Genomic DNA, 21,589 nt, shown 5'->3' on the forward strand with positions numbered 1-21,589 from the left:
GTGTGGTGTACTATCAAGATCTGCATGATGAAGGCTCACACAAACCCAGAACAGTCCACTCCGGATAATCGCAGCTTGGTTAATTGCAACTTTTGGTTAATCGCAATATTTCCCAAGAAACTGAATTAATTCTATATAAAGACCTGTAAATTCTCAGTCAATTAACTGAAATCAGTCAATTCATCAAATTCAAATATTTTTAAAAAGGGAAGAAAGAAATGAATAAAGAAAGAATTCATGAGTCGTAGTCGATTGACTGTAAAGTTAACTAGGAATGTTCCACAGCCGCACGCATAGCTCATGGGCTGTTTATATTAATGATGGATATATATTGCCAAGGCTAAGCGACGCTTTTTAGAATTGCCGTGTCTGAACACACCCCAGTGTATTTTCACACAGCCTTCGTGAAATTATTTTTTCACTTTCGAAACCTGTCGTATCCAATTTTAACTGAGCCGCCGAGCGATAAATTTCACTGTTTCGTCTAAGCCAAAATTGACCACATTTACTTGAAGGACAGGAAAAGTATGAGAAAGAAAAATTCGAAACATCGGAAGTTCGTTATGTAGACACCTTCAAATCGAAAGTTAAATGATTGCTACAAGCACATCTCGATTACCTCATGTTGTAAACAAACTGGTTGACCGTTTCTAAGTTTCTTCACTGATTGGGTACCTAATTACAAGGAACAATGGTAAGTAGCCTAATTAATTCCCTCACAATTTAGTTTTCTGCCATTGCTTTGCTCAAGTGAGCTTGCTGTTTACCTTTCATTTTGATTCTTTGGATTTTACCGCTACGACGAATTACGAAGAGTTTCAGTTTCAGTCAATTTTTATAGAGCTCATTTACAGGTCTCTATATAAAAGTCACTGGTTAATTGCAAGAAACTTCGGTTAATTGCAACAAATAGTTGACCTCAAAAGGAATCAATCAAACAAAATCTCATGATTAGATTTCATCATGTGAAATCATGACACGTTGAAGAATCGAGAGTGGGTGAGATTTGATACTTCATTAGTGTGTCACCACCCCTATTAGAGACAAAAGAGGGCAGGGCTTTGCATTTCAGGTTTGTGCAGTCATCTGTGACCATTAGACATGGTTTAGACAATACGTAGACGATGACAGTTGTGAGGAGAGACTGAGCCATGATATCCTTTGTTTTGTGATTGACAACTGTGCATTATGACCAACGGGTTTGGTGAGAGCTTATTGTCTCTCATCACGGCTAATCTCTTGGACTCCTACAAATGTTGAGAACAAAATGTGAAAGTGAACCCAATCTTAAGATGTTGGCTTGCCTCAAAGCTGCTTTTGCTTGTCAAAATCTATACAGGGTTGTCATATATTTTTTGTTCCAATCAAATTGCTTAGTCTGTGGTGGACTCAGAACAATGTTTACAACAACTGGTTGGAGTTTACCATATTTGTGTAAAATGTTGCAATAGTGGACAGGAAACTCAACTTCGGTTAATCGCAAAATTTTCGCTGATCCCAAGGTGTTGCGATTATCCGGAGTGGACTGTACTTTCCTTTTCTTTCAAGATTGAAACCAAATTAATTCAACTTTGATAATGTCAATTGCTAGTGTTGACTTGAGGCCGCATAATGGGAAAAAAATTGATAGCAATCTTCTGAAGGAAAAAATCGGAACCATTGTCAAGCAGAGTTGTCAAATCTTTATTTCCCTTTGGATTATCCTGTTTATTGGGGTCTTTAAAATTCTTGCCAAGATTTTAAAAATCTGTTTATATTCCTTGATAATTTAATGAAGTTTACACATCTTTAATTGTTGTTTGAGGCAACTCTTTGCAGGATATATTAATAAAGTTTTTGCATTCCATGTCTTATTAAAATGATCACAATTGGATTCAGTAGTCTGATGTCACGCCGCCCGGCAACGGGGGCCATCTTGGTTCTAAACAAAGAAAATCATTACTTTTTATTCTTCATGCTGGCTAGAACTTTTATATGCCTTTTGATCAGAATGTGTAAAAGTCAAAACATGATCAAATTTATGGGTTTTTTCCCCTCTGGATACGCTTTTATGCTCACCGGAGAAATATTTCATACGGCATCCGCCATTGTTCCGATAGTTTAGAGCCAGAGTTACTAAGTTACCATGCGTCGTTAGGAAGGAAGTGACGTTACGACTGTTGAAGAGTATTGATACTTGAATAATTTCCAATTTCTTGTTTGTTAGAAGAAGATCAGTCCACATTTTCAGACTTTAAATGGGAAAAGGGTTTGCTAGAAAAAAAAAAAAAAGTTTGGCAGCTCTGCTTTCAACTGCTTCATCTCACTTTCAGGTTAAGACAGCATATTTTAAAGTCATAGACCTTAGTGAAAAGGAAAAAGTAAAGCACAAAACAAAAGTTCAACAAGAATTGCAATTGGGACCTCCATATCAGTTTGGACCTGTCCAATATTGTATTAGAAAATAATTCTATATTCCCTCTATTCTGTTCATAGGACAGTGGGTTTGAGCAGCGGTGCCAGTGCCTCATCATCCTCTGCCTCCTCTGCCTTTGATTCACTCAGCAGCAGCCAAAGCAGCTGTGGCAGCAACACCAACAAGCCAGCCTATAGTGACAGTGTTAGCAGTTACTATGCCAGCAATGGATATGACAGGAATCCACAAGCGGGAAATAAACCAGGTTTATGTGGTCTAGCCAATCTGGGGAATACTTGTTTTATGAATTCTGCACTGCAGGTCAGAGCTTTGACAATTTCATTAATTTCATTTGTATAATATGTGTCAGTGCATGGCATAACCAGTCGGAAGGTGAACATTTTGGATTTGCATTGTTTTGCATTTTCTGAAAGAATGTGCTCACCAGAGCATTTTAATCTTTATTTGATGTAAATCGGGTGATTTTTCATGGTTATTTTCAGATGTATGGGAAAGTTATCCAGCAACTTTTCTCAAATTTCATACTTTTTCAACTTGACTATCTGTAACAAATATTTAGAAGTGAAATTAAGCTTTGATATTTCCCGAAGATGTACAAAAAGGATTGCTTTAATCAATTATGACAAGAACTCATTTTTGATCTAAACTTGGTAATATCTCAGTTCAAACCTTTTCACCAACCGACTGACAATGTCATTCACTGCAACATAGAGAGTTATGTGATTTGAACTTTCTCAATGCTTTTCCTTCAATTTGAAAAAAAAAAAAATCATATTTACCAAATACAGTGATAACCACCTGTGAACTCACCTTGTAATAAGCCATATTGCTTAGTAATCTGCAACACTTTTGAAACAGAATTTTTATTATTAAAAAAGAAATCCCCTTATCCCCTTATATTCCACTTTTTCCTCTCATAAGCCACCATATTTCACCTTAATCCTAATCAAATAGTCTCGGAATAGAGTCTATCTGGTTAAAAAGTTGGTTAATGGACGTGTGTCTCAATGTTTACAACAAAAATATATCTTACAAGTGTAATTCAACATCCAAAAAGACCGCTTTACTGCTATCAGATGTTTTGAAATTCTTTACATTTTAAAAATCCTTCCTTGATTTTCAATCAATTTCCCATTAAGTTCCCCCGTCCCCAACTTTCTCTGAAAAAGGGGTTTATATAGGTTTCATATTTTATGTGTATTTTACAGTGTATGAGTAATGTCAACCGTTTAACAGAGTACATGTTGAGTAATCAATGGGAAGAGGAACTTAACAAAGATAATCCGTTGGGAATGAGGGGTGAAATCGCAATCTCTTACAATGAACTAATCAGGGATATCTGGTCTGGAACAAGGTCTTATACAGTGCCTAGAAATTTCAAGGTGAGTTGGTCTCAGTGTATTTAAGTTACTCTTCAGGAGTAATTCATGCCAATGTAAGATTCTTGAACTTCTGTTTTTGAAATTTCAAACAAGTTACCATTGCTACTTCATGACCTTGAGAAAGTGCAATGGGGACGGGTTAAAACATTATTTCTTATCAAAATGTATTCTTTGTTACATTATTTGGTTCTCAAATTTAACAATTTGACAATAAATGTTATTATGATCAGAATATCATTATGCATCACAATATATTTTATATAAAAAAGGGATGCGTGTTGGAGAAAAAATAATTCTTGAACTGCTCATTTTTTTACAAAGAATAAAAGGAGCACCACATAATTTTTTTGCAATTATCACCTCACCTCATTCTCTTGACCGAGGTGGTCATAGAGGTGACATGAGATAGGATTTTACCATAAGGGCCCTCCATCCAGATCTGTTCTCAGCTTTCCTCATTACTATTGAGCTGTCCATCCGTTCCAATCCATCCTGCAAAAAAATAAATAAAATGCTTAGTTTCTTCTGAAGGAACTGTTTTGCATACTTCAACCAGCAAGAATATTTTGTCAAGAGAGGAATGTTAAATATCTATTGCTCTGAGGCTTTGATTAAATGGGATATTTAAGTATACAGATACTTCTGTGATTAATTTGTGTTTGAGGAATGTAAAAAGAAAAGATCTTATGAATACCATTAATCTGTTATGTTAAGTGCCAAATGATGTGTATGACTATCTCTTTTTTGAAAATGAAAGTGTTTTGTTTTTATTACCCTGGAAGTTGATAATCTGATTCAATATTCTAAGGAAAATGGTGCAAATGACTTTTTTTTTTCTTAACTTTTCAGATTGCAGTTGGCCATTTTGCCCCACAGTTTTCAGGCTATCAACAACAAGATTCCCAAGAATTAATGGCATTTCTACTTGATGGCTTACATGAAGATTTAAACAGAATCAGACAAAAACCTTACATTGAATTAAAAGACTCAGGAGGGAGGCCAGATCATGTACGTTTTTTGATTAATTTTAAAGTAGCTATTAAAAAAAAAGTCATATCATTAGCAGTTATTTTTTAAATGTATTATTCAAAAGGTAGTGAATTAAATTACTGTTACTACTGATAGTGTGTTACTGAGTCTGGAATAAACCCTGGCTCTGGGTCTTGTGGTTACTGTTTTAAAACAGTTTTCATTTCAAAAAAGGGAAAAATTGTATTACTACATTTTGAATATACATTCACTTAAAGCTATGTCAACTACATACTTTTTGAGCGGAATGTTTGAGATAATTGTAGGAAAGAAAAATGCTATTTTGCAACAATAATTACAAAGAAAATGTGTACTGATTATATGTCATAGTTTCTGTACTTAATGTATATGTAAAGTATTAGTTATTACTACTTTAAGGTCAAATTTATTTTGAATTCTAAGGTTTTAAATGTGTCACAGATAGTTTTGCCCATATATTTATTCTCCTCATATCCCCTTGTATCATTCATGCTTCCTGACTACTAAGCACTTTGGGGGGGGGGGGGGGGGGGGGGGGTGGAAGAGGGAAACCACTGTGATTTTATTTTGATTTTTGATTTTGTCATTTCCCTGACAGGTTGTGGCCAAAGAGGCTTGGGATAATTACAAGAAAAGGAATGATTCCATCATAGTAGACATTTTCCATGGTCTCCTCAAATCTACAGTTCAATGTCCAGATTGTCAAAAGATATCTGTTACTTTTGACCCATTCTGTTACTTGTCTTTACCCCTGCCCATTAAAAAAGAACGACAAATGGAGGTGTTCTGGGTCCCTTTATCACCAGAGAAAAAGCCAATGCATGTAAGAATTTTGTCATACTTAATACAAACCTGTAAATTCTCAGACAATTGAACAGGGAACACCGTAAACAAAATACGTATTAAGAAATTTTCTCCTGTCCAAAAAACAAAACTAAAAAAATCAAACAAAATGGAAACACAAAATCGCTTCTTGCCCTCTTTTACTTTTTCAACTCCACAAGTGCGATTTTCATGTGGATTCCTCTCTTCAAAGTTATCGTCTGTGACTGCCTCACACTCGAATTCACCACGCTCATGTTGGCTCCTCTTGCGTCAGTTGTCCAACACACATTTACTACGTTTAGTATCATTGTGATGTTTCAACTTGTAACCAAGAATATGGTAGAGCAAATATATAACCAAAATCATCAACATAAAGAAAGGATAGAGTAGGACTAGTAGAGTGATAGTAGATAGAGGAAATCCGTTGTAGGCTTTAAAAACCCTGGCGTGCCTGCTGCCCTACTGCGGTTAAGTGATGCCTGATGTGCCATGTGATGACTCACCCAGTTTTGGTGAGAAAACGAACAATGTGCTTGCTGTACATGGACATGCATATTATAGTAATTGTATGCAATCAACGGTTGGGCATTCCCGTTAAATTAAAACATGCCACTGAAAGCATGCAAGGTGGAAACTGTTAGTAATGATGTCTGGTTATGACATGACAAGTCTCTTTAGTCAATGAATGATGGAAGGATAGATAGGACGAGACAAATGTAAATCATTTTTTAAACAGATCATTGTTAACACATTTCAATATATGTGTCGATTACAGGACAATGAATCCGTAGATATCTGATTTTTTTTGTTTTTGTTGTATCTTACTCTTAAAACTATTACAATTATAATTTACCCTCATTTTCTCTTGGGACATTCATAGTTAATCAAAAAATTGCTCTTGACATAGTTATGTCCCATTACTGTGGTGGTTGTGGTGGTGATGGTGGTGGTGGTAGTAGTAGTAGTAGTAGTAATAATAGTAGTAGTAGTAGTAGAAGTGGTGGTGGTAGTAGCAGTAGCAGCAGTAGTAGTAGTAGTAGTAGTAGTGCACAAATTGTTTTGTGGTCACTTGAACCATTGCATAAGTATAGTTTATTATTAGTCCCAGTCGATGAAAGCTGGTTTATGGGGATGATTTTTTCTTGCAGCCTAGTTTGTCTACGACTGTAACTTATACGCCACTCCAAATCTGTATCTCGCGCAAGTGCCTGCTCCTCAAGTTTTGCTTTCAATTCCTCCTAGTATTAAATACACATTGTCGTACAGTCCGTACAATACAATGTCGTATATTAAAATAAAATAAAACTTTATGGATCCAAATTAGTGTTATTTATCAAATTAATCATACAACTCACTTCAAATTTGATTGCATTCCAAGAGCGATGATCAGTTATATTTCAAGTAATATTATTTCCCGAGTTGAAAACCAAGAAAATTGCACAGAAACTGAAAATCTGAAAGTGGCGATTACATGAATAATGAAAATGAAATGAATAGTGATGGTTTTGGGTAAAATAAAACGCGCATGCCACTCTAATGCCCGGCCTGCATACCTATCGTGTCATGGTCAATTACTTTTTCCCCTGGAGCAAGGGTATCGGGTGTCAGGTGGTCAGCCTGGTGTGAGGTAGCTCTCAGAGTTGAAAATATGACACCGGCCTAGGGGTAGAGAAGGGGAGAAGATCGTGGGTCATGCCTCACGTAACGACTGTGGTAATAGAGAAATAATAATATTTAACAGAAGTCAAATTTAAATAAATTTGACTTCTGTTCAATATTATTATTTCTCTATGGGACAACACAACTGTACTTATCATTCATCCTTCGCCTGTCTTCTCCTGTCATCCACGAATAAGAACGCTACGGCACAGATATATATTTTATAGCGATGGTTCCAATTGGGTGATTGGGTGGTCGAGGAGTTCAGATAATCTCGCAACCTGTGAGGAGTCGGTTAGCTCCAGACTCGTTTGGGTAATGTCCTAGCAACAGTGCCTGGATTCAACAATCATTGTATGTCTTAACAAACGATTTAACCAAATTTGCTATATTTCTTTATAACAGATCCCGACACACAATTCCCAATATCGCTATTTCTTTGTTTTTTACTATTGTTTGTCAGAACATTGCGGAAGAAGTTTAAGTGAAATTTTTAGAAGTAAAAAGAAATGTTAACTATCAAATTATTAGAAATTAGATTATTAAAACAGGAAAAAGTGTGCAAGACCACATTATATTTTTCTTTAACAATCAAAAATTAAACCCTGAATTATGACCTTGGAATGCAGGTTCACAAAGGTTCTATTGATGTAGGGATTTAAACAAAAATATTTCCACAGAAAAATTCTGAATTTGAATGCTAATTATTTTTTCTACATTAGATCCGCCTGGTTGTACCAAAGACTGGAAGTATAGGAGATTTGTGTAAGGCCCTGTCAGCCCTAGTGGATGTACCCTCAGATAAGGTAAAACCTGTTTTTTGTCACTTTGGTTATATTTTGTGAATATTTATTTGAAGCTTTTGGTGACAAGAATGAGCCTTATGTCATATGTAAAGAAAATGATATTAGGTAACATTTCCCTAGTGCTTGTTATTATTAATCAAATTATAATATAAATATATATTTAAATATATTTAAATGTTTTTATGATGGTGGTTCTCCATCCTGGTCTGTATTTAGATTTGTCTCAGTGTAGTTTTGTCTTATTATGGAATTAAATTAAAAATGAAGTCACTGTTTTACCTTAATATCGGTTTACAACAGGGAAACCAGTCTAGAATTTAGATTTTAAAAAAAAGAAAATATTCCATTCATTTTCATTATGTTTGAGTAGTCACAAAATTTTAGTTTGCGGAGAAAAAATTATATTGACGTTGCTGCTGCATCCATTTCACAGTGTGGTTTGGAGATTATCATTCAGCTTAAATTTATTTATATGATGGGAAATGTTTTTTCTTTTATTATTTTTTATTATTTTTATTGTGCTTTTTTTTTTTTTTAGTTTGGCTTTTAAGTAAATATTAATGTTCAATATTGTTTCTCTTTTCTCCCATTGTACAGATGATAGTGACCGATGTTTACAATCATAGATTCCACAAAATGTTTAATCTAGAGGAGGGCGTGAATCACATCTTAGACAGAGATGACATTTTTGTATATGAGATTCCACACAATAACCTTGATGATTCTGATGATATGATAGTGCCTGTTTACCTCAGGGATAAAAAGTAAGTTCCAAAATCCAATATCTATATATATATATATATATATATATATATATATATATATATATATATATATATATATATATATATATATATATATATACATGTACACACATTTATATAATATATAAGTATACATACAAATGTATACACATATACCCATACATAGCCAAAGTTGCATACATAAACATAGACATATTACACACATGCGCGCGCGCACACACACACACACACACACACACACACACACACACACACATATATGTATCAATGATTCAATTGATAGGTAGATCTAAATAAATCAGACTTGAGGGATTTTTTACAGGTATCAAAGGTCTGACAGTTCCTTGTATAAATAGTTGATGAGTTCCATACAGCTGGAGCAGAAAGGGCAAAAGATCGTTCAGAGAATTTAGTTTTAGAGATTTTTCTTTCAAATAAGAGTTAGAAAACCCGAGGGAGCGACTTAGAATATGGACTGTAAGAAGTGATTTTAAGTAATCTGGAATAGTGTTGTGAAGACATTTAATTTAAAGGCAAGGCATGCTAGTTTATAATCAACTCTCCTCTCCACAGGCGCCTCCCAAAGTGGACAGGGAGGTACTTACTGCGTCTTCTATCCCCCTATATCTGTCAGATGTATAGTTAGTTTTGGGAGATGATATTTTTTTCCTTGTAAATTGTCTCTCTGTTATGCACTGTATTATGTTTTCTTTACATTATATATGATTTGTAAAACATTCAAGTGTATTCCTCTTTTTGGGGACCTGTGCTTGTGTATGGGTGAGACATTTAGTGATCTCAAACTAAGTACTTTGATAGTGTGCTCTTGGAATCTACCCCTGTTTATTATTTAAACCAATTCCCCTTTGCCTTACCTTTTCTTGGGTCTCTAATTGTAATTCTATAACTTTTTACTAACCCATTTTCCTCATTTTTACTGGTGCTGATATGACCTTAATGTGTTGCAAGCGCCGTAAAACCCTTAAAAACGTTTTAAAAAAACAAACACATTTCCACAGGCAGCCAATAAGGTTTTCCAAAACGGGAGTTATATGCTCATTCTTTTTTGACTGGGTGACAATTTGTGCTGCCTTGTTTTGTAACAACTGCAGTCTTGCAACCAAGCTCTTTGGAAGCCCATAGAGAAGGGAGTTGCAGTAGTCTAGCCTGCTGGGTGGGGATCCTGACCTCCCATAGCGGGCAGGGAGGTACATACTGTGTCTTCTATCCCCTTATATCTGTTTTCCTACATGCTTTCTATCTTTGTCTTGGAATGAGATTACTTGTTTTTTTCCTGGCCCTAGTCGGAGTCCTGGCTGGGAGGGAAAAAGTCAAATGCATAGTTATTGTTTTGGGAGATGATATTTTTTTCCTTGTAAATCATCTCTCTGTTATGTATAATTGTATTTGTTATTTTAAATGTATAATGTAAGTATTTGAGTGTATTCCTCTTTGTTGGATTTTGTGCTTGTGTCCGTATCAGACTTATAGGTGATCTCAAACTAAGTATATTGGTGGTATGCTCTTGGAATTTACATCTGATCCCTATTTGTTCCCAGTTCCCCTTTGTCTTACCTTTTCTTGGGTGCTTTAATTGTAATTCTAGAACTTTTTACTATCCCATTTTCTTCCTTTTTACTGGCGCTGATATAACCTAGATGTGTTGTGTAAAACCCTTAAAAACAAACAAGCAATAGTCTAGCCTGCTAGCAAAAAGTGAATTAATGAGCACCTTGCAAATTTCTTCATCTAAAAGATTGCGGATATGACTATTAGACCTAAAAGTAAAATGTAGATTTTGACAGAGTTTTGCTATATGATATTGCATATTCAGAAATTCATCAAAATAAAAACCAAGATTTTTTACAATTGAAGATCTGGAAATGACAGTCACAAATCAAAATCTCTTCCGTTACAATGGTCTTTCCTTGTTTTCTAAATATGATAAATTCAGTTTTATCGTCATTGAATTTTAGATTGTTTTGGGTCATCCAGAGTTTGATGTGAGAGACGCAGTTAAAGATGTTTGTCTTGTTTGAAATTAAGTTGGAAGAAGAAATTGGGAAATATATCTGTGTATCATCGGCGTAAAGATGGTGACTGATGCTGTAGGACTGAATGATGCTAGTAAGAGGTGTGGTGTAGACAGTGAACAGAAATGGACCCAAAACTGACCCCTGCGGCACGCCAAAATCAAATGTGATGGTTGTCGAAGATGTTCCATTTATGCACACTCATTGCGTTCAGTTTTTCAAGTAGGTATAAAACCACTTGAGTGCTGTGCCGGTGACTCCAAAAGAATCCTCCATTCGGTCAGAGAGTATCTTGTGGTCGACCGTATTGAATTCCGCACTCAATCTAAGAGGAGTAGTGCAAGATTGCTACTTTGTTGCAAATGGGTGATCAGATCATTGACACCAATGAAAGACTGTGAATAACTGAGCTCTCCCCTGCCCATAAACACGTTCAAGCTCATTGTGAATTTTCCACGGATTTATTCCTTAGTCATTCAAAAATGGATTTACGATTCTTGCCTCCTCCTTTGACCAAGTTTCCAGATTAAATAGTGTGTTCATTAATTATGCTAAAGATATTTTTGGGGATATATCCAGACGGGAAGGATAAACTTAAGCCTTTTTTTTAACAATTGAAAAATTATCAAAACGTAATCAAATATGTAAATATTTGTCTCTCAAAATTAAGTCTTATCTGGAATTCCTTGCTTCTGGGCCAGTGGATTCTTCGCTGTCTCTGCGGGTGGTTGGATGGGAGTATCACCCTTGAATCATATACCTATGATGTTCGCATGGGTGTACGATCGGATAGTGATGTCGTTTCTTCTTCTCTTTACTAGCCTATCCTGCTTCTTTGGTTTGTGATTGTATTTTTGACAGGGGATATTTTTTTTCTGTAAATCTTCTGCCTGTTTGTTCTTGGTTATTTATAATTTAGCTTATGATATCTTTAGGTTATGACTTTGATTTACATTTGTACTATTTTTGTTAGATTGCTTGTTTTTTTGTTTCAGCGGTCTCTCATATAACCTCAATTGTGTTGGAAGAGACCTAAAGCAACAAACAAACAAATCTTCGCTGTCTCTTCTATTCCCATATATCATTGGTCACCTACAGTCTCTAACCGCTATTATGTCGGATGAAATTGATTCCAAAAAAGCGATAAAAGGTTAAAATGACCAGAATAGTGAGCTGAAGTTTGTCATTAAAAAAACAAACTATATTTCTATCTTTATTATTATTTGATAGCGCCAGTATCCACAAATAGTGCTCAGAGGTGCTTTACAATAGTTTTTTTGGTAGTCACACAAGTTCATTCATTCGACTACGAAATCACCACAACAGTAACACACCACATCTTGTTCGAAGTTCACATGGAATCACGAAAAGCAGAATGAAAAAGATATAAGATATAAGTATCACAAGTACTGATATTCTCAAAAAAAATTAATGCTGTTTTTACTTTAAATGTTATTTTTTTTAAATGAATGCTTTGACCCAGGGTATAATAGACTTATTAACGTATAATTGACTTCTAATGAATCAACTTTTCTTAATTTTACATTATAAATCAGTCATTCTTTTTGTTCACCATAGGTACAGTGTTCGTCACCTTGACCAGAATTCTGTATCAAGTCAGCCTTTGTTTGGACATCCAATGCTCCTTGCTATCCCAAGAGAGGTTGTACATATGACATGCTTTACCACTTGCTACTGAAAAGAATGACGTGAGTTGTTTATATATTATTTTATTTATTTATTTTTTTTTTTTTGTGATTTAAAATTTTCAAATGCTTTGTTTCTTTGTTTTCTTTATATTTTCTTTGGGGGGTGGGGGGGGGGGGGGGTGTTGTTAAGTAAATTGTACATGAATTGTTCTGTCTTGCTCAAGCTCCATCTTGATCACTGTGATGTCTTGACATGTTTGTTATGGCAAACATTTTAAGATAATTGTGACAAGGAGAAATGAAAATAATTTAATAATCATTTAAAAGGGAATTCGTTGATACATTTTGATTCATTTATTTTGTGCCACGTTGATTAGATGATGAAACAGGAGCATTAAATATAAAGGCTTCACAACAACAACTCTGTAGCAGGTAAGTTGACTTCTCATTTGATGTCAAATTATTCAAATTTGTTTTTTGTTTGTTGTTATAACTGAAAGCAAAGCAAGATGAGGAATCTTTATTTTTTTTTTACAGGCGTTATGTTAATGTTCCATCAAATTTGGATGATTGGCAGGAGGAAGTATTGGATGAGGATATCAAAGATGCTGCACAGTACAGTGACACCAACTCCGATGAGCAAGATGAAAATAAAAATGTGGAAAATGAAAACTGTATGGTTCATTATTTTTTATGATTGTCACTAATTTAGCAAGATAACACAATTTATCATTATGAATTTAAAATAATCTTTTAAAAAAAATAAGTTTCTTGGAGTTAAGGTGACATATTGTTCTTTTCAGATAATTCTAATGACGTGATTAATATTAGTACTAGTACTTGTTTTGTTATTCGATATGCAATGCCTACACTAAAACATGATGCCATTTTTATACATCATGATAAGTTTTACTAACCCTAGCAGGGGGCTGATGATGGATCGAAAAGTTTGGGGGCTCAGTCTCAGTCCCATTTAATGCCTATTGCAGACAACTTCAACTTTGAAATTATTATGATGATGATAATTGTTATTATTTGGTCTAGTGGTATGATCCCTCACTTTTGAATTATATGGTACAGGGTTTGAGATCCGCTCTGAGCAAATTTTTTTTAGTCCTTGGTAAATGCTCCTTACTCACATTCTCTCACCATATTCAGGTGTAAAATGAGTACCTGTCTGTTAACATCCTTGTCTCTATTGGAAAAAATTGTAATATCGCCTTGCAGGCATCATGTCTCGTCCTACATATTAAGTGTTGCTTTTAGCATGTTTGTTGTTGTTGTTATTATTATTATTATTATTATTATTATTATTTATTATTATTATTACAGTCCTCTACAGATAATCGCAACATTTCCCAAGAAACGGAATTAAATCTGTATAAAACTTACTAGTTAATTGCAACAAACTTCGGTTAATTGCAACAAATTTTCGCCTCAAAAAGTGACAAATTCATAAATCAATCAAACAAAATATCATGATTTCATCGTGGAAGAAATCGTAACATGTTAAAATCGAGAGTAAGCGGGAATTAATGCTACAGTAGAGACAAAAGAGGGCGGGACTTTGCAGTATGGGTTTGTGATGTCATCTTTGGCCATTAACAACAGGTAGACAATGACAGTTCTAAACAGAGACTGAGCGATATCCTTTGTTTTGGGATTGTCAACTGAGCATTGTGACCGAGTTTGGTGAGAGCTTATTGTCTCTCACCACGGCTATCTCTTTGACGGCTAATCTCTTTGACTCTTACAAGTGTTGAGAACATAAGTGTGAAAGTGAATCAAATCTGAATAAGATGTCGAGACTTGAATCAAAGCTGCTTTTGCTTGACAAAATCTATACAGGGCTGCCATATGGTTTTTATTTCAATCATATTGCTCAGTCTGTGGTGGTCTAAGAACAATGTTTACAATAACTAGTTTGAATTTACTATATATGTGTAAAATGTTGCAATAGGGGATTGGAAACTTAACTTTTGTTAATTGTAACTTCGGTTAATCACAACATTTTCGCTGGTCCCAAGGTTTTGCGATTATCCGGAATGGATTGTATTATTATTATTATTATTATTATTATTATTATTATTATTATTATTATTATTATTATTATTATTATTATTATTATTAATATTGTTTATTATTATTATGAAACATAACATAGAGACTTTTTAATCTTAAACCTCATGATTACTGAAAGAATACCATTTGTGCCATGTATCTAGATATTTGTATAGCACTTTCAATAAATATAACTTTCCTGTTTTTCCTTCACAATAGAAAGTCTTTAATTCCTTCTCACTAAAATTTCTCCAGCCGATCACCATATGGAACTTACATCTGATTCATCTGGTAATGCAAACACTTCAAACAACAAAATGGAAGGTGCTGCCAGTCCTGGTTCTTCTGCTAGGAAGAAAAGAATATTTTCCCTCAGAGCAGCCAATAACTTTGGGCGGGATGAGACAGGCACCATACTGGCTGATGATGGGCAGCCCCTTAAAATCACCAGTAAGATTTGCATTCATCCACACATTTTTGACTTCTTTCTTTACTGAGAATTTTTATTGCTGTTGCTTTGTTAACAAATAAAATTAATAAAATCATCTTTATTCTTTAATATTTGGACTCCATAGGCCTCGTTTGAAATGTGGATTGAAGATGAGAATTGTTTAGTTTCATTTACCTGGATCACAATCATCAATAGTGTTGACATCAGATTCTCTTAAAATAGTAACCCAAGACTGGTTGCATTCTCATTGTTGACTATAGGAGCAACATCACCACTATCACATTACACTTCTATAATGAGCACAAGAGGAGGTTAAAAAAAAGCCATTATAAATGGATTGTTTGAAGACAATTTTTGATGAAGATCACATCATGTCATGAGAAGTTCATGCTGTTATGAAAAATAAATACCTTCAATGTCACTTTACTTTACAGCTTCATTCTTTATGATTGAGTTAAGTTATTTTCATGAATAGTGGGTGTCTTGGAAAAGGATTCACACCATTTGTAACTGTCAAATCCCATTGTTTATGATTGCTCTAATGTTGTTTTTTTTTTTTAATGTATTTTTCTCCAATGGAGTGTGAAATTTAGAAAATTTTTCAATGGCTTCAACCCAATACTATTCTCGTAATCGATAGCTTTTTAAAATATTTCTGTAGCTTGTATTTTGATGGTAAACAAGTCTTTAAAAGTTCATTTCATATAATTTCATATAGGTAAGATATTTCTTTGTGTCACTGAAAGTTAGCCTTCCTGCACCAGAATCAGAATATGGTTAATTTGCACACGTACAAAAAAAAAAAAAAACAACCTCTTAACCCCCCCCCCCCCCCCCCCCCCCATCTAAAAAAAATCCAAAAAAAATCAAACCCACACACACAGACAAAAACAAAACAAAATTGTAGGCAGTCATGATTGACAGGCATTATTGTTTTGTAAATAGGGAGATGTTGAATGTAAAGCAAGACCAGAGAAATTGATGTTTGGACTTGAGTCAACACCAGGTTTTTTCAGGCTACTTTAGACAATTGAAAGACTTTTCTACAATTCTAAATAATTTTTGTCAAGAAAGAAAAAAGTCCTCTTTCAAAATATTGCAATTAAAAGTCTTTCAATTTGTCTTAAACTGGTTGATTGCACACGATCTGATAAAAGTCTGTTGGTGATTGAAGTGAAAAATCTATTTAGCTACATACAAGATATTTGCCATACAACTATAATGAAGGTGCTTTCCTTTAGATTTGCTTTACACTATATTTACACTTTATCCAGTGAATCACCTTACACTCATTAGGGATACTGTCTCTCCATTGTTCTAGGCGAGACTTTTATAAACATGCTAGTTTTTACCATTTGTTCCACTGTCACTTGGTGTCCTTAATGGCTTCAAACTCGAGGGATGAAGGGAGAAACAATGGTATAGTTCTTGCAAGCTAGTTGCAGGAATAATTTGCCTGATATTTAGGTCCAATTGAGTTTCAGCTTCTTATTTATTATCCCATTTGGTAATTGGTAAACTGGCAAGTGTGAGTCTCAAATGATGCGCCAATAGGATGTAAAACATTGAATCATTTTCGAAAAAGAAATTGTTAAATTTTACTGTCCTGTCTTAGCATGTCACTAGGGGTACTCAGAGATGCCAAAACTCCGGTTTCACCGGAAAAAACTCCGGTCTGGAGCAAAAAATTCCGGGCTCCGGGCAACTTCCGTCAAATTCCGGCGAGGTCAAATTGTTCCAAGGACACATCCCCCCCCCCTCCAACCACCACATCATCACTGCCACTAGAATTACAACCATCATCACTACCACTGCAACCACCACCACCACCACCACATCATCATCAGTACCACAACTACTACTACAACCTACACCACCACATCATCATCATTATTACAACCACCACCACCACATCATCATCACTACCACTACCATCACTATTACAGCCACCACAACCACATCATCATCACTTCCACTACTACTACAACCACCACCAACACATCATGATCACTACCGCCACTACTACAACCACCACCACCACCACATCATCACTACAACCACCACCACCACCTCATCATCACTACCACTACTACTACAACCACCACCACCACATCATCATTACCACTACTACTACAACCACCACCACCACCACATCATCACTACAACTACAACCACCACCACCACATCATCATTACCACTACGACTGAAACCACCACCACCACCACATCATCATCACTGCAACTACCACTACTACTGCAACCACCACCACATCATCATCACTATCACTATTACTACAACCACCACCACCACCACATCATCATCAGGACCACAACTACTACTACAACCACCACCACCACATCATCATTACCACTACTACTACTACAACCACCACCACCACCATATCGTTATCACTACCACTACAACTACAACCTCCACCACATCATCAGTACCACTACTACTACAACCACCTCCACCACCTCATCATTACCACTACTACTACAACCCCCCCCACCACGTCATCACTACCACTACTACTACAACCACCACCACATCATCACTACCACTATTACTACAACCACCCCCACCACATCATCACTACCACTACTACAACCACCACCACATCATCACTACCACTACTACTACAACCACCCCACCACGTCATCATCACTACCACTAATACTACTACAACCACCACCACATCGTCATCACTACCACCACTACTACAACCATCATCTTCACCACATTATCATCACTACCACAACCACCACCACATCATCATCACTACCATTTGTACTAAAACCACCATCACCACCATATCATCACTACCACCACTACTACAACCACTACCTCATCTTCATCACCACATACCTCATCTTCATCACCACATCATCATCACTACCACCACTACTACTACAACCACCACCACCACATCATCATCACTACCACTACTACTTCAATCACCATCACTACCACTACAACAACAACCACCACCACCACATCATCACTACCACTACTACTTCAACCACCACCAACACATCATAATCACTGCAACTACCACTAATACTACAACCACCACCACATCACCATCATCACTACAACTACTACTTCAACCACCACCACCATATCATCATCACTACCACTACTACTACAACCACCACCACCATATCATCATTACTACCACTATTACTTCAACCACCACCACCACCATATCATCATCACTACCACTATTACTACAACCACCAACACCACATCATTCTCACTACCACTACTACTACAACCACCACCACCATATCATCATCACTACCACTACTACTACAACCACCACCACCATATCATCATTACTACCACTATTACTTCAACCACCACCACCACCATATCATCATCACTACCACTATGACTACAACCACCAACACCACATCATTCTCACTAACACCAGTACCTCTACCATTAAGGTTCTGCGCTTTACTACATTTAAAATAAGGAAACTTTGGGATTGTATTTGGCAATGTGTTTATGTATCATAATATAATCCTAATCAGTTACCTATTTAGAACTGTACAATATGTAAACACAATGCCAAATACCATTACAATTCCTTTTTCTTTTGTGCGGAAATTCCTCTTTCGGCATTGAAATTCCTACGAGTGGTGTCTGAAACTCCTGTGAGCCAAATTTAAAGTTGGCGTCTCTGGGGGTACTGTTGGCTTTGGTTCATATATGTTTGGAACCATACAGGCCATTGCTAGGTGGAGTAATGCCACATTATTCTTATCATCCATCAATTTATAGATTAATAAATCAGAATTAGCGGGTGGTTGGATGGGAGCATCACCCTTGAATCATATACCTATGATGTTTGCATGGGTGTACGATCCGATAGTGATGTCGTTTCTTCTTCTCTTTACTAGCCTATCCTGCTTCTTTGGTTTGTGATTGTATTTTTGACAGGGGATATTTTTTTTCTGTAAATCTCCTGCCTGTTTGTTCTTGGTTATTTATAATTTAGCTTATAATATCTTTAGGTTATGATTTTGATTTACATTTGTACTATTTTTGTTAGATTGCTTGTTTTTTTGTTTCAGCGGTCTCTCATATAACCTCAATTGTGTTGGAAGAGACCTAAAGCAACAAACAAACAAACAAAAATCAGAATTATGTTTCTTTTACTCTAATAATTCCTACTACAATGAAAAGTCAGATAATGGTAGGTTTTACTTTTATTTAAATTGTTTTCAAAGCAGGTTTTCATTTTCTCCTTTGTCTTCTTTATATTATATTCTCGATATTTTCATTTTTAAACATTTCAGACCGCACCTGTATTGCTGTTGATTGGAGCAAGGCCTCTAAAGATGCATTCTTTAATGATAAGGCTGCAGAGGTATTTTTAAAATGATTTTGGGAGTATGAGATCAATTTTGTTTGTTTTTTGTTTTGAAATGTTGTTGGATTTCTATTCCTTTGTATTTAAGTACATACAATTATTGACTTAACAAATAGTTAAGTCAAAATGTGAAATCTTCAGTAATTTTACTCGATCTTTTAATGAATTGTAATATAACTGCTTACCTGTTGACTTTTTGCTTTTGTGGCAGAAATTGCCCACTGACCACCAGGGGGCCGGTATTATAATTGGTTCACAGCCTTGTTGTCTCTCCTATTTCCTTATATCGTTTCGTTGTCTGGCTCTGTATTAGTACAGAGACATCGCTCTCGAGAAAATTGAAAAAAAAACAAACTTGTTTACTGTAGTTATGATCGGAAAAAACATGGATATAATGACTTTTTATATCATGATGTTTAGCTGTCCTCAATATTTGGATAGCTGGGTGAGTGATTGTGCTTGAGTTTTAACTTAAAATAACAGAAATGCCCCATCTGGAACTTTCACAGTGTCAGACTTCGATCATTTGTCCTTTCCATGTGACTTTGTGTCCTGTTCTGGAATGGAACCATTTGGTTTCACCAAGGCTCTGCCTAGAGTCTTTTGATGTCAGAAACGAATGGATTTATATTTTGTGAAAATTAAGATTTTGTAAAACACCTGTCCAATGTATTTTGTATGTTATGAGGTTTTTGATTTCATTCTTAATTTGGAACCATTTGAAGGTATCCATTTTGACACACTTCTTGTAGAGGTGAAACATCATAAAACCCTTTGAAATAAAAGATTGTCCCTGTCTGTTAGAGATGATATTTTTTTCCTTGTAACTCCTCTATTATTTACATTTATTACACATCATAATTCAACTTTAAATTACTTTTTATTTTACACAGGATTTTGAAGAGCACGACAGTATGAAAGCACGAGTTGGTCAAAAGAGGGCGTGCATTCAATTAGACGACTGTCTGAAGTTGTTTATGAAAGCAGAACAGCTTAGTGAAAATGATCCTTGGTATGAGTTTTTACCATAGAATTTTAATTTTCTATCATCCTGAAAGTGTCTCTTGTATTGGCAGGTGTCCTTCAGAAACCACACCTTTATTTGATGACTCTCAATCACTTGATTAAAGTAAACCTTCAGCTTGTGTTAATCAACTGGAATATTGATAGTGAATGTTGTGGCGATTTATCAAAGCAGTGCTTCCAATCACCATATGTTTAGGGAAATCCATACTTTCTACATCTTGGGAGGAGGCTGGGCTGCTGCTAAAAAATTTTCAGACCTTTTTTAACTTTCACCTGTTAAGAGTACTAGATGTACACATGTTGGTAAGTGGTGCGCTATTTCATGCAAAGCTGCCAACCATTCCATAAAAAATGGATTTGTTCTGTATTTGGCTTCCAGAGTCCTTAATCCCCTATTTTTAGTTCAAAATCCATACTTTGTAATTTTTGGTTGATTTAGGATAATGGGGTGAATTATTATTATCACACCAGAAAAATATAATATGCGCCATTAAAAAATCTGACTATAGTATTTTTGTTATTATTATTTTTGTTATTATTATTATTTTTATTATTATTATCATCAGTCAGGGTATCTAGCAAGGTTAGATAAAGTCGGAAATTTGACAGAAAATCCATTTTCTGAGGTGTTTTTTTTTCCTCACCAACACTCTCAACTTGGTCGGATTAACAAAAAAAAACTTGATTGGGAAGCTCAATACAGCTTTTTCTTCATTCCTACGTAGAGGAACAATTTGACCTCATATATATATATACAGTAAAATTACTTTAAACCGAAAGAAGCTAAACCGAAAAATACCTTAAACCGCAAAGAATTTAATAAATTGTACGAGTTTCTTCATTATCTTTGTACTAATTCTTACGATGAACCGAAATACTTCTAAGCAGGACTTTCTTTAAACCGAAACAACTTGAGAGCACCTTCCCTTTTTCTCTCTCTATTTGTCTTCAAAAATTCGGGAAGGTGGCCACACGTAATAATGCCCGGCGATATTAAACAGAGCGTAAGTATAAGATGAGGGTGATGGGTGGGGTGGGGGGGGAGGCAAACACTTCAATCATTGCACTTGGGCTTGGCCAACACCCAGGGCATTCACACCACAATCGCACAGACTGGAAAATGAAGAC

At 35.4% G+C, this 21,589-nt stretch overlaps 1 protein-coding gene across 1 annotated transcript in view; it reads left to right on the top strand.

Annotated features, from left to right (window-relative positions):
• The window catches only part of LOC144974963 (ubiquitin carboxyl-terminal hydrolase 15-like), a 48,660-nt gene that overhangs the window by 16,483 nt on the left and 10,588 nt on the right, over nt 1-21,589 (top strand). Inside the window, 12 exon segments of the mRNA XM_078918528.1 lie at nt 2,476-2,716; nt 3,625-3,798; nt 4,648-4,806; nt 5,405-5,629; nt 8,013-8,096; nt 8,694-8,860; nt 12,472-12,548; nt 12,551-12,602; nt 13,080-13,216; nt 14,859-15,053; nt 19,362-19,432; nt 20,329-20,447. Coding sequence (XP_078774654.1) covers nt 2,476-2,716; nt 3,625-3,798; nt 4,648-4,806; nt 5,405-5,629; nt 8,013-8,096; nt 8,694-8,860; nt 12,472-12,548; nt 12,551-12,602; nt 13,080-13,216; nt 14,859-15,053; nt 19,362-19,432; nt 20,329-20,447 — 1,701 coding nt within the window.

The sequence above is a fragment of the Berghia stephanieae genome, chromosome 6 (genome assembly GCF_034508935.2).
Source record: "Berghia stephanieae isolate SIO BIC M18660-M18661 chromosome 6, UCSD_Bste_1.3, whole genome shotgun sequence".
Classification (NCBI taxonomy): Eukaryota; Metazoa; Mollusca; class Gastropoda; order Nudibranchia; family Aeolidiidae; genus Berghia; species Berghia stephanieae.